Source organism: Centroberyx gerrardi, chromosome 24, assembly GCF_048128805.1.
Source record: "Centroberyx gerrardi isolate f3 chromosome 24, fCenGer3.hap1.cur.20231027, whole genome shotgun sequence".
NCBI lineage: Eukaryota > Metazoa > Chordata > Actinopteri > Beryciformes > Berycidae > Centroberyx > Centroberyx gerrardi.
Window position 1 is genome coordinate 11,264,655 of NC_136020.1, and position 14,365 is coordinate 11,279,019.

The 14,365-nt window shown below is 44.9% G+C and overlaps 1 protein-coding gene across 1 annotated transcript in view; it reads left to right on the top strand.

Annotated features, from left to right (window-relative positions):
• plxna4 (plexin A4) overlaps positions 1-14,365 on the top strand; it is a 251,739-nt gene that overhangs the window by 217,151 nt on the left and 20,223 nt on the right. The window contains exons 23-26 of the mRNA XM_071916007.2: positions 4,254-4,320; positions 5,467-5,613; positions 7,056-7,215; positions 11,888-11,991. Coding sequence (XP_071772108.1) covers positions 4,254-4,320; positions 5,467-5,613; positions 7,056-7,215; positions 11,888-11,991 — 478 coding nt within the window. The remainder of the gene's footprint in view (positions 1-4,253; positions 4,321-5,466; positions 5,614-7,055; positions 7,216-11,887; positions 11,992-14,365) is intronic.

Sequence of the window (14,365 nt, forward strand, 5' to 3'; positions counted from 1 at the left end):
ACTGTTTTTCAATCCCAGGATGCTCCAAAACAGTTTGTTTGGATCTAAATACACTACACACACTCCCTTCTCTTCTATCACCCTCTCGTCCTCTCACTCCTTCTCTGCCTCTTCCTGGATGACGTCTAAAAGGAAGAACAAGGTGAAGGCATCAGCATCGCATCCAGTCAGAACTGGAGGTAGAGCACATGTGCAGTGCGATTTTGTGACATCTTCCCTGCGCGCGTGCACTCCCAATTTCGTTGCACATTTGTCATACGGCACAGTTGTGACGGGCTCTGATGACATTGTCTTCATCTCGCTCTTCCTCCTAGGATGGCGTATATACCCTCATTAGTCCTTCAGCATCCCAGCATGCATTTCAGGTGTGATGAGGCAGTGTGAGCAAGCTATGCCACCCCATAGTGTGGGCTGACTGGCGTGTCCCTGGATAGCATCTGAAAATAGCCCACATACACGGGCACTAGGCTGTGAAGAGGAAGCTTAATCTGGTCTAGGAAAGATAGCACCCCTCCCCTCTCCTCTCTCTTTAATTTGCTCTGTCTCTTTTCTCTTTCTCCCGCTCTCCCTTGTGCTCTGTCTCTCACCACCTCTTTCACTCCCTTTGCTCATTTGGAGTCTTGTTCTCCCTCTCTGCCTGCCTCTCTCTGCTCACTCTCTATTTCTCTATCCTCTGTGTATTTGTCTTCAGTTTTCATGCTTGCGCTGCTTGTGTCACACTGTCACTATCTTTATCTCTCCCTCTGTCTTCCTTTCTTGCGCTCGCTCTCTCAATCTATATTCCTAGCTCTCTTCCTCCCCTCCTCTCCCCCCCTCCCCTGTTTTCTTGATTGCTAAATCAATGCTTAAAGTGCATAAGCAGGGTGTCTCTGGCACAGCATCCGAGCACAGCTACCCACTGCCTCCTCTTCCAAGAAATCTCTCCCTCTCTCTCTCTCTCTCTCTCTCTCTCTCAACACACACACATCCTTCCATCTGTCCCATCTCAACCTGCGCTGAAGCACAACCACCAGGCAAGCTAACTAACGAGAGCCTTCCACAACCATCTGTCGCATTCCTTGCTGCACTCTCCTCCTCTAGCTCCTCTCTTCCCTCCATTCCTCTAACTCTCGCTCGCCTCCCCCCATCCCCGCTCTCTCTCACCATGCATACTAAAACAGCCTTTCCATAGCCCTAGATTTTGTTTGGCTGCGGTTGATGCGTCGAGAGCGCAGTTTTGATTTTTGTCTGAGATGAGAGCCCAATATGTCCTTGTGTCGATCACGCCCTCCCATTGGCTCCAGCACACACACACACACACACACACACACACACACACACACACAATCATCACACAGAGCTAGAGGCCCCATTATTAAACTGTGAGGATTATCTCTGTAGTATAGAAGGGTGTGCATGTGTGTGAGTGTACACGTGTGTGCAAGAGTGTGTGTGTGTGCACGCAGTGTCAACAGCCAGCCATCACTGTGAGACTGTTCGAACATGTATGACGACCAATCTTCCTGAAATTGAAATGATTCCCGACTTCAAGCTGTGTTGTCTTAACACGTGACTGAAGCCAAGCGAGACCCGCAGACGCGGTTTCAAGTTTGGTTAAACACAGCCGCCGTCATCCCTCTCTTGCCTCAAAGTAGATTTGGGAGCATTGGGTAGCAGGGAGTTTAAATCTTTCTTCCATCACACAGATAGTGTAAATGATAACCATACTCATGGCCCTCAACTATGCTCATACCACCAATGGCTTAAATGATCGCCATATCCGTAGTCTTCGACTGCTTATAAATTTCATTTGCTGAGAATAATAACATAAATATGCAGTTAAAAGCGCGGACCTACAGTTCCCTCCGACGATTCTCATGAAGTCATCGCCTCAGGCAGTGTCAGGATATCGGCTCACAGTGCGTGCACAGTGCCTCACAGTGAGTGGCGACAGGAATAGATGATCTGGATGGTCACTGGGGGTGTTGTTAGGCGCTGCAAAAACTGAATATTCAATGAGGCGTCTGTACGGAACAGAGGAAAATAGAGTAATTTTTTTTAGCATTAGCTAGAACAGCTAATGTAGCTACCTATGGGGGGGAGACGTCGCCATCAACTGCTGCAGCATCCATCTCTTGGTTTTCCATTTAGGATCATAATGCAAATGCTCATACACAAATACATGCGGCTATGGGGGACCAATATGTCAAATGTGTGAAGATCCGTAAAGTGCTTTAGGCCCTCCCACCCCCTCTCCCTTTATGAAGCATGGGCTACTAAAGTCACACCCCCACCACCCTCCTACCCCCCCTGCATCTGCCTTCCAGGACTCCTGTGATTCCCGTCCACACCACCTCGGTAATCAGGGGGAACCAAGTACTGCCAGGTCCCCTCTGTTCTAGATCATTCTCTATGCCCGCTGCCCCTCTGACTGGGCGCCAAGTAGGCACGCCTGACCGTGCCAACACGCCACGGCACATTTCATTGCATTAACCCAAACGTAGGTTGTGTTATGTTTTGAATAGCGGCCGAGGTGAGGCTGGGAAAAGGTTGTTAGAAAGTTGTAATACCAGATGCTAATGTTAGATCTTAAAGCAGCACCATCAGAGTGCCATTTTTACTCTTGTTCCCCATAGACTGTGCTATGATTGAGGATGAGCATGAGCAAACTGGTGGGGCCGTGCCAAGACTTCTTATTACCGCAGGGCTGGCACTCACTGCCAGGGAAACATGCAGACACACACACACACACACACACACACACTCAACCCTAGTTGGCACATGGTAATTTCTGAATACATACGCATTGGGATTAATTTGTGCTTTTTTACACGCTAGCCTTAAAACAGACACACTTGTCCACACACACGCAAAAACACAATATCTACTGGAAGTGAATAAGGAAAAGGAAGTTAAGGAAGGAGAAGAAAGGGGCGGGCCAGACTCAGCCAAACCAATTCTTTTCATTCTTTTCTTCATTCTCCTTTTTCACTTCTCCCTCCTTCCTTCCCTCTGCACCTCCCCCTTTCTTCATGCCCCTTTCATCCCTTTGATAGATGGGCTGCATTTGTGGAAATGGAGAGGATTTGGAAGTGTGTATGATTACAGGATCCAGAATGGGGCGGACAGAGGGAGGGAGGAAGAGAGCGAGGGACACATGAAAGAAAAGATGAAAAGTGACCTTGTTGACCCTTGGATCCGTGGACGGAGGAAGGGCGGGAGGGGCGGCAGAATAAAAGTGCGGGCACAGTGAGAGGCAGGAAGTTAATCCCCTCCAGGTGTTGTGCCAATGTTGGCGGGGGGTGCCAGGCCAGCCCACTGGCACAGCGGGCACCATGCCCCTCCTCCTCCAGCCTCAGCATGGAGCCCCTTAAAGAGGCCCTCTGAATGGAGAGGGGGGCTGCAGGTGGCAGCCGAAACACTGGGGCGAAAGGGACGCGCACACACACACAGACACACACACAAACATACACACACACTGACACAATGGACCCTAATCCTGAAATATTGATGCCTATGGCAGTGGCTCATTGAAAGCGGAGGGAGGGGTGTGTGTGTGTCTGTGCCTGTGTGTTTGAGGTGTTCCTGGCAGATTACCCACACACCCCTGCTGCTGGCCAAGGGGGTTGGTGTTAAAGGATATCCGATCCTTGCTTCTCTTCTTTCTCCCCTCGCCACCACCACTGTTGTTATTATGTATGCATATTAGTCATTCACACGGGATCACTCGCACTGTTGGCCCAGGTCAGCACACACACACACACACACACACACACACACACACACACCGTTTTGCCACACCAGTGGAGCGTGGATGCCAGGCAGAGAAAGAGAGGGAGATGTATTCATTCACTTTCTATTGTGAGCGTATCGAGTGTTAGTCCAATGAATAGGCAAGGGAGCGCTTGATAATGAGGCCAGTGTTATTACAGAGCCGCTCCAGCCCCTAACGACATCAATCCACTGGGATCAAATAAAGGCTTTTAATTGCTTTGCCTCATATTAAAATCCCCGCCGCTGTAGACGAGCTGCCCTTGGCGTGCCTGAGCATAAAAGCCAGCCGGAAGATTGGCTGAAAGGCCATCATATGTGCAAAGGCTCTCCCTCAATTCATGTCTTTGCAATTATGTTTGTGTAACGAAAGCCTATTCATTAACAGCGGTCATCATTTTTGCCAGAATATTTGATGATGGTGTTGAATATTTATGATGGTAATAAGAGTGTGGGGGATCATATGTTCATTATGCACTGTGTGTGTCTGTGTTTGCTTGCAGAACTGAGTCGGTGGCAGAGAAAATGCTGACCAACTGGTTTACCTTTCTCCTCTACAAGTTCCTCAAGGTAACCCTTTAATGTTTAATGTCGTCTCTTCTGAACATCTTCCGCTCGTTTAAAGATTTGCCTCAACTCAAGTGGTCAGAAAACCCTTTTAGTTGCAGCCCCAAACTCTAATGGCATCATGGCTCCCCCTGTTGAATCACTGTTACTCCACTACTGGCTTTATTTATGTCTTCATTAGTTAAACTAATGACAGTTTTTTTCACTCTCAAATTGGTTCACTGAGTTGATACAAGGATTGGCAGTGTGTGACAGCTAACCATGACGTCACATGTAGTTTGAGGCTGTAAAAGTTTTCTTCATGGTGGTCATGTTTGTAGACTCTGAACTAGAAGAGCTGTATTTTTAGCTATGATGGGTTTTGAAAGTTAGTTATTCCCCATGTTTAAGTCAAACTGTCGAACTACCAAAACTTAAACATACAGGGCTACATGGTTTGGGCTTCCAGTTAGAGAATATAATTTTTTTCAGTATTGAAAAAGAAAGTTTTGTAATAGCTAGTCTTGAATAATAGCCTATTTTCCTGCCCTAACTATCTCTAAGACTCTCCATCTCTCAGAGAATTACGTGTGCTAGTTTAATTAACCTATGTGTTGGTAAATGTACCATTGAAGATGAGTACATTGTACTCCATAGGGCACCGGTATCCACTAAAGTCTCACAAAACTCACTACTGCATCCCTGCTAGAGTGAAAAGTGTTATCATCATCTTATTTTTTCACTCCTCCACTCATCCCTTTCTAGCAGCTGGGAGGAGAATGAAGACAATGATAAATGGCCCATCTCCTCTGTTTGAGGGGGTTGGCAACAAGAGTCTGTCTTTATGGCATTTTTCACTGTTTATCCATCAAACTTTTCCCAAACTCCAGCGTCATTTCAGTAAAGTTTATTTATTGATGTAGGTGGTACAATTTCCTTTAATTTAGTGGGAAGATGGGGTTTGGGATATGACATTCATAACTCTCGCTCAGCAACTTTGGAGGCAAGGCACTTTGGAAAAACATCACAGAGAGCAACTGCAACATATTAGATAGAAGTTTTCTTTCATACATTATTAAACTTTGCTGTCATTGAGTTGTCTGCAGTGATGGCTTGACAGTTTTCTCTTGCTAAAGTTTTCTCTATCCCTCTCTCCATCGCTCTGTTCAGGAGTGTGCAGGCGAGCCTCTCTTCTCCCTCTTCTGTGCCATCAAGCAGCAGATGGAGAAAGGCCCCATTGACTCCATCACGGGAGAGGCGCGCTACTCGCTCAGCGAGGACAAGCTCATCAGGCAACAGATTGACTACAAGACGCTGGTAAGGGGTTCACCTGCCCAGGGGTCCAAGGGCTACGGGAAAATGCTTGAGTATGCTCTCGGGGACCGGGGAGAGAGAAAGAGGGTGGTTATGGGTTGTCGGTCGTGAGATGAGCAACGGGACGTAAAGTTGTCGCTTTCACGCTTGACATGAAGGGGGCACCGGAGTGGCGACCTCACTTCCTGTTGTGACCGGAGCTGTCAAGGAAGGGAGCAAGGCTGCGGGATGAGGAGGAAAGAAGACATGTGTGTGTGTGTGTGTGTGTGTGTGTGTGTGTGTGTGTGTGTATGTGTGTGTACATGGGCACCCAAGCAGTGAGACAGTGAAGCTCTCCCCTTCTGGAACCTCTTGTTTACCCACAGAGCCTGTCTGTTGTTGTCTCCTCCTCTCCGCTCCACTGTGACCTGTTTGTTCCAGCAGGGGAAAGCCAGACACTGTTTACAATCTTTCCCTCTGTCCCCTACGTTTTTGTATTCTAAGAAATTCAGAGGCTAAATATTAGAAAGAATATATATTATAAAACTGTCTTGCTAGGGGTTTTTGTGGGTAACCCAAATACAAACATCAATTTTGTATTTATTAGCCTGCCGTGATGTTGCCATGTCAACTTTCACATATTTGTCTCAGATGAATTGATAACTTTTAATGTTAACAAGCACATTGAGCGATTAGTAGCATCACTAGCCCTGCAAGTACCTGGATGGCCTGTTTGTATCTTCTGTTGGGAGAAGATATGTAACACACTGTGGTTGTTTTTACTACATGTGTTTTATTTAACAGTGATGGGGTTGTAAAACTAAAGAGGTAAAGCTGCACTACAGAGTGTATTTCTTCGTCTGTATAAAAGAAGGTCTCTCAGACTTTGTAATTACTGCCCGTCTGGGAAGGACTTAAATGGTGATGATGACGACGATGATGATAATCTGCCAGTACCGAATGACTATGATAATAATAATTAGCTAGTTAGATGCTCATCAGCTCCAGGTAGCTCACTGCTGTCTCTCCTCAGCCCCCAAGGGAAGGCCAGTTTCCCTTAGTGAATGGTCTTTTCTATTGCTGCAAGTCTCTCTCTCGGAGCCTTTTGCAGGCACGAAATGATTGCTGTTCAAACCTGATCACTAAGTACCCATCCACAGTGCAATCAACATTATCACATATTATTACACAGGAATCTATTCCCTACCAAGCTTAAACATAATTTCAGATAAAGCACACCTGACTCATCAACCTTTGTACTAAATCAGCAGTGGAAGAGACTTTTATCTCAAATGTTATGACCTTTTTTTTCCCACTGTTTACTTCATTGCAGTTAGGTTCATCTAGTTTTTTCATGAAAGTATTTGAATTGGCGTTAGTTGGCCATAAAGCATTTTCTGCATGTGAAAGATAATGTAAGCCGTCTTTTACAAAGAGAAAAGTCAACCCCTGTGTGTTTCCAACAGGTGGTGAACTGCATCCACCCAGAGAATGAGAAGAGCCCAGAGATCCAGGTGAAGGTGCTGAACTGCGACACCATCAGCCAGGTGAAGGAGAAGATCCTGGATGCCATCTACAAGAACGTCCCCCACTCGCACCGCCAGAAAGCCTCCGACATGGACCTGGGTAAGACCCTCTGTCGTGTTTTTTAACTGGACATCTCGGGGAGAAGGAATACAAAAAATAGAAACAAGCACAGTCATCTCCTGATTTATTGAATTTTATGGAACGTTTTGTGCAGTTCTGTCCAAAAACCCTGAAATTCGGAAGAAAAAAGTCATAATGCGTGACGGTCTTTCCATGCACAGTATGACTGGCTGTTTGTGTCAGAGTTTTTTGGCACTCTTCGTGCACTGCTTGTTGACGATGGGATATTTATAATTCCACATTCCAGGGTTATAATTGATGAGAAGCCTTGAGATTTCTACCAACAGCTCGTGTCCTGCTCCCTCACATCCCTGCAGTTACAGTAAAGGCTGTCAAAACCTTTCTATCCATCCAGCGTTTACCATCTATCTGCCTGGAGAAAGGCAGGCTGATCTTAGACACCAATTGATCGTTGCAAAAGCTTCCCCGGCCCCTCCAAAAAAGTACAAGTGCTCTTAGATATAGAGAAGTAGCTTTCTCTCCCACCTCAGGAGACTTGGCTTCCTGGCTCTGTAGGCTCAGATGTCAGAGATCGGTCTCTCTCCTCCCCAAACCTGCCATCGATCGAGTCTCTTGTCGACCAGCGTCTGAGTCAGATGATTGATCAGCTAATCAATCGAGACGCTCAGTGATCCCTTCCCTACAAACCCTCTCCCTTTTGATTTCTTTCTTTCTTTCTTTTTCTTTCTTTCTCGCTTTCTCGCTTTCTTTCTTTCTTTATTTCTTTCTTTCAACTTTGAAAAAGTCAAGTGCCCAGTATTCACAAATCTAGTACCAGGTTTTCTTTGTAGTATGGATCACCATGATCAGTAATTGTACATCAACCCCTCTGCTCTAAAATATTCTGTGAATACAGGCCGGTGTTGCCATCTGTGACCCTATGGGCTGGTGTGTTTATATTTTCCCTGATAGGTATAATTGGACTGTAACTTGTGTTGGGTCAAATATATTTCCATTATTATTATTATTATCACCGTTTGTTTTAAACTGCTTGGAGTAGCAGATGGGCTTAAAGCCTAAATATTATTTTTGAAAATACTATTTGACCCAGGTCTTTTTTGAGCTATAGTGATATTTTTTCTGCGTTTTAAAGTTATTGACAGAGAAGCACTGCTGGACGGATAAAGCACTCTGATCTTTTTCCTTCTGGTAGTGCAGTTCCCCCTCTGTTAGAAGAAATGGGTCTCTTGATATATCTTCTCTGCACTACAATACATGTAGTGATCAGGGAGTTTGGTACACTGTGTGTGTGTGTGTGTGTGTGTGTGTGTGTGTGTGTGTGTGTGTGTGTGTGTACACACGCATGCATGTGAGCATAATAGTGTTATCCATGATTGTTTATCTGCCAATACCTACAGGCCATCTTCGCGCCATGCACCATGCTCTTTATGGTTTAATATTGCCAGATGGATTTTCTGAGCCCCTGTTGTGTGTTGGTAATAGCATATTTATAACCAACCCTGGATCTAGATGGGCTGAGTGCATACCGTAGGGAATCTGCCTGCGTGATGGCTAAGTGAAGAGATTGGTTTAGCCTTTTGACGACACTCCTGGATGAAATTGCTTTATTGCCCCCGCTGGGCATTATATGTTGTCCTATTATTGTTTTATTATGAAAGGGAATTGGAAATTGTCTGATTTAGCTGTCCCATTGCTCTGTGTGGGTGTGTGTGTGTGGGTGTGTGTGTGAATAAGTGAATGCAAGCTCACAAGTTGATATGAACACGCATGTGCACGTATGTGTATATGCGAGTTCATATGTTTTTATGTATTTATGGGCCCCACTTACACAGAAGATTAGAAGAAAGGTCTCTCTTTAACATAAACTATGAGTCAATAAACAGACTGAGAGCAGCAGGAGGTGTTTCGTGTCTGACATATCCTTTCAAGCCTATAGGGCCTATTTGCCTATATATACTGTATATAGCCTATTTGTAAATACATTTTTACTGTTATAATATTAGTTGTATTGTGCTATTTATGTTGCTGATAGAGCTTCATTGCAGCAAGTAGTGCAAGTCTTCCATTAATGATTGTTTCGTTTCCATTATTTTGTAGCACTTTATAACTTTAAGAGAAGTGCTCTACAAATACAATTATTATCAACAGCTCTCATGAACTCGGAAACACACACACACACACACACACACACACACACACACACAAACAGTGATCCCCAGGCCTGATAAGGGTAATGGGATTGTGGCTGGTCTCTCCTGAAACAGATTGGACAGGAGTGTTGTTATCCCAGGTATTGTTTTTAATTCAGCTCTACTGCAATCCACAGTTCCCCGCAGGGCACCAGGGAAGATAGGGCCTGAGAACAAAGTAGCTAGGCCCTGTGTGTGTGTTTGTGTGTGTGTTGCCAGTAGCGAATGTGTGTCATGCATCCCTGTGGAGTACAACAGTCACCTTCAGCCTTTCTCTCCACCAGCAGCTTCCACACACTCCCCAAAGCCCTTATCTCCTTGGCTGTGTGTGACTCCATACTGCGAGTCCACACAGCCACACACACACACACACACACACACACACACACACACACACACACACACACACACACACACACGCAGCCTTGCTGCTTTCTTTCTACTGAGTCGAGACCACTGGATTTGGGAATCGGGGCAATCTCGGCTTGCTCTGGTTTCCTCCCAAGTTTATTTCTTCCTGTCTGCCTTTCTCCCCCCCCCCCCCCCATCATTTTTTCATTTGTTTACCGTGCCTCGACTGGAGATGGGCGCTCATTTGCATCTTTATAGGAAGATGTACTGTACAGACAAAAACAACAGGAGACTCTTTCTTTCCTGCAGATTTTTCCGATGCTAACGCTATTCTGGTCGATCCTCCTAAGACGGGCTTCATCATGCACCGCAGTGATTGCCCCTTTGTTTCCCGGTTTGTGATCAGAATAGGAGATGACAGTGGCCGATACGAGTGGGAGCCGCAGCAAGGAGCGCAGACACAATAACATATTCATAAAGCCCGCGGTGCCTGCAAACAGAATAGAGGAATCATCTGCTTGTTTGTTTTCAAGATGGCTTTCATTTTTTTTTTTCCCAGTTATGATAATGTTGGTAGGATATTGGGAAATGTTTCTATCACAGCTTTTGTTTTGTTTTGTTTTGTTTTTTTGCTGAGGTTGCACAGATGTGGAGATGTTCTCAAAGATGTGAGCAGTTTGGTTACATATGTAGTGTAAATGTAATATGGTTGTAAGGTCATGTAAGTGCGTTCCTGTTGTCTGAAATGAAAGACATCGCAGAGTTCACTGGAAGTTGCTTGTTGAAAAGTATGGAAATTAGCCGATTTGGAGTCTTTGAATAAATTGTCCTTTTAAGACTTGTAGCTTTCTAGTTTCTCCATCTACTTCTGGATTGGATCTGAGTCTGGCCTGCTTCTACCAAAGCTCCCAGCAATAACAATAAGAGCAGCTCGGCGGGGGGCTTAGAGCAGTCGATGGGGGCGTGAGGAGGGGAGAGCGGGGACCGATAGGGCCATCAGAGAGCAGAGCGTGGGGGCCGGTGCCACAGATGAAAAAGGAAGTGCACAGGCCCTGGGCGAGCAGCTGTAATCACGCCCATCGATCGGACCGGCGAAAGAGATGGAAAGGAGTGAGAGAGGGAGAGCTCCGTCTAACAAAGAGTGGAGTGGGTGATTAATTTAGCTCGCCTTTTCTCCCTGTCTTTTCTTCTCTCTTCTTATCCTTGCGTTTTTCATTGTTTGCTTACTCCCCACTCTGATATTGTATTAGAGGTTTGACGTAAAAGATAAACTATCGTTCAACACCCTTCATCGCCTCCCCCCCCTCTCCATTTTGTTCTCTTCTTCTTGCTCCTATTGAATCTTTTTACGACAATGTTAAATGGTTCTTCCAAAAAAAACCTCAATATCACTTCTCCATCAGATAAAGATGGAGTTAGTGATAACTTTTCAACAGACTGATTAGAAAAGAGTGATGCTTTCTTCTGGTTAGCTTTGTAAGCATTAGAAGTTGTATAGGAATCCCTGTGTTGACAACCATGTCACATCTAACATCTACAAACTAAGGTAGAGAATAGAATAGAGACTTTGTTGATCCCTGGGGAGAAATTTGATTGCCACACAGCAGCTAGTGTCCACAGTATACATGACAGGATAAGATGGAAGGAAGTCCAAGCCATAAAAAGGTGTCGCATGACAAGACATGGCATGACATGACAAAACTAGAAGGCACTAAAAGCGCAAACCTCCCTGAAGAAATCTCCAACCTGCTGTTACACACAAACACATCATTCCTATCACTTAAATTTTAAGTTCAATTGATTTCTTTATCCTGCAGACAAACCCTTAGGATTTGGAATCAAGTCTCTATCTCTATTAGTTTCATAGTTATGGCTAAAAACTGATAATCATCTAATGGTGGAAATCCAAGATCTGGATCACCACCAAAACCTAATTCATTCTTCCTCGTCCCAAGGCCAATCTGTTCACCAAATTTCATGAAAATTAATTCATAGGTTTTTTAGATATCCTGCTGACAGACAGACAAACAAACAAATGGGCAAAAACACGGCTGACTTGGCCTCCTTAACCTTCTCAACACAGCCTGAGAATAGTGCTGTGTGAACACAGTTGGTATTATCCTGATCATATTTTTTTCTTTCAATTCCAGAGTGGCGTCAGGGCCGAGGGCAGCGCATGATCCTGCAGGACGAGGACGTCACCACCAAGATTGAAAGCGACTGGAAGAGACTGAACATGCTGGCCCATTATCAGGTACACATGTTACTGAATAGCAGTAGTTTTTAATCCTGGGCCTCAGAACCCAGAGTATTGCTGGAGTTAAATGCAGTTAATTAAAAAATAATAAAAAAAATAGTCCCTGATTAGATGGCTAGAATGAAAACCAGCAGGGCTGTGGGTCCCGAGGACCAGGATTGAAATCCACTGCTGTATAGATTACACACGCAAATAAAGGATTGGAAAACTGGGTTCAAAGGCTTTGGAGCTCAGTCAGACTCAAAGTCTCAGGAAGCAACCCAACCTGAATCAGTAGCAACACAGCTCAGTTAAGAAGGAGCTGTACATGCAGACAGCGGGTCATTATCAGAGTTTACTCAACAACTTGTGTATCAGAATGCACAAAATGTACAGATCAGCCTGGGACTTGATGTAGGGGAATCCTGACAGAATCCTGCAGAAGGTCTTGAATGACAAGAATGAATAGTTCCATGTTTTGCAGATTGGCGGGAAGGACGTATTTGAGACTAAACTATGGACAAACTTGATGTTCTTTCAATCTCTCATTCTTCCTATCTATAACCATATCGGCACAACTTGTATATGTGAACCATGTAGAATAGCTGTCTCATTAAGGTCTGTATACCCTAATGTGTATACCCTCTTAAATTTTATTCCTTCACAAACACACAGGAACAAACAGAAGGAACAAACAGAGCATCACTGAGCCACACTTGGCCACACGTTTATCAGGTCACATGTTGTATTACTCAAACACTTTATGTAACCTACAAGTGTACTGCTACATACTGTAGTGATAGGAATTCATTTCAGCAAACTGTACCAGAGTATGTTTGCCTTCCAGGTATTAGCATTACATAGTCCTTGGCCTTCCAGGTAAATTCATATTTCATAGCCTTCCAGAAGTTATTCATTGAGGGGTTATTCCATTTTCAGGTAAACCTTTAGCTTTAATCAGCATGGCAGTATCCACAGCTCAACCTTATAAATGTTTCATCAAACAGAATCCTTGTGTGGCGCGTACACACACACACACACACACACACACACACAGCCAATACCTCCGTTCTCACCCAGGCCTCCTGATCTCATCAAACATTGCTGGAGGCAGATTTGCCTTTTGCGTTTGTTTATCTGGTTAACTAATTTTCCCTCCTATCAACTCTACCTCTCCTCCTTATATTTCCACCTGCCCCGAGTTAACATGATGGTCTCAAGCCATTCCTGTGCCAGCAATCTGACAATATGTGGACGCTCACTTACATCTTGTTTGTGCTCAGTAATTTGCTAATCAGATGTTATTAAGAGTTGTGTGTTAGTCTAATTCCATAATGTTTAATATGTCTAACAGGGTCATAGGATGGAGGGAGGGAATCTGTTTGTGTGTGTGTGGCACAGCCATGTGTGTGCTTGTTTGTTGAAAAGTCTTTGTGAATTACCTTGGTAGAAGTTCTTTGAACATGAAGCAGGGGTTTCAGTAAAATTCAAAGGCTCGGCAAAGTTTTAGAAATTCAAACTTTTAGATCTCACAGAGAAAAAGTGAAAAAAATTGATTGCTATCTGCAGAGCCGTAGCATTCTCTGTTTGGAACTTGTAATAGTGTCATTACATCTTTCTTTTTTGAAGAGATTTGCACCGTTCCTTTAGAGAAAAGTACTATTCTATTCATCCAGTTTCCATGGTGATGGTACACAAACACAGCGCTGAAATGAGTCTCCACCACATTCAGAGAAAATGCTGATATTAAACAGAAAGGGGAAAAAGGGGAAAAAGTAACCAACAAAAACAGTAAACAAAAACAGAGGCCACATGTTTAGTGCAGGCTGTTTCTTTTCGACACCTTCATCATTTCATCTTTATCTCTCCTCCATATATCCAGCTGTGTCTCCTGCCCTCTCAGTTCCTCCTCTCCCCACCTTTTCCTCTTAGGGGTGACCTGATGATTTCCTCTGACCCCCAGAGCGCTCTAATGGACTGTGCTGTCACAGCTCTTCCTGGCCGTTTAGTGGGGCAGGCCTTTGAGTGACAGGACACTGTCACTCCAACCCCCCCCCCCCCCCACCCACCCCCCCCCACCCCCCCACCAGGCGTGTGTCAGGTGGAGGTGGAGGGGGATGGGACGGGGCGGGCTCAGGCAGGGAAGTGACCAACAACAGGGTGAGAGTTAGAGGTAATCCCCTCTGTGTAGAGAGGGGAGAGAGGACCAGAGATACAATCTGATGTGTCGGTCAAGTGTCTGGTCACATTGAAATGGATTAGTGTTGGCTTTCACGTACGGAGTGGACAGACACACACGTATGCACACAGTTAATAATGCAGGGGAAATAATGAATGTACACACATTTGTCAGCAGGCAGTGAATAGACTGCACAATGCTCACTGACTCATC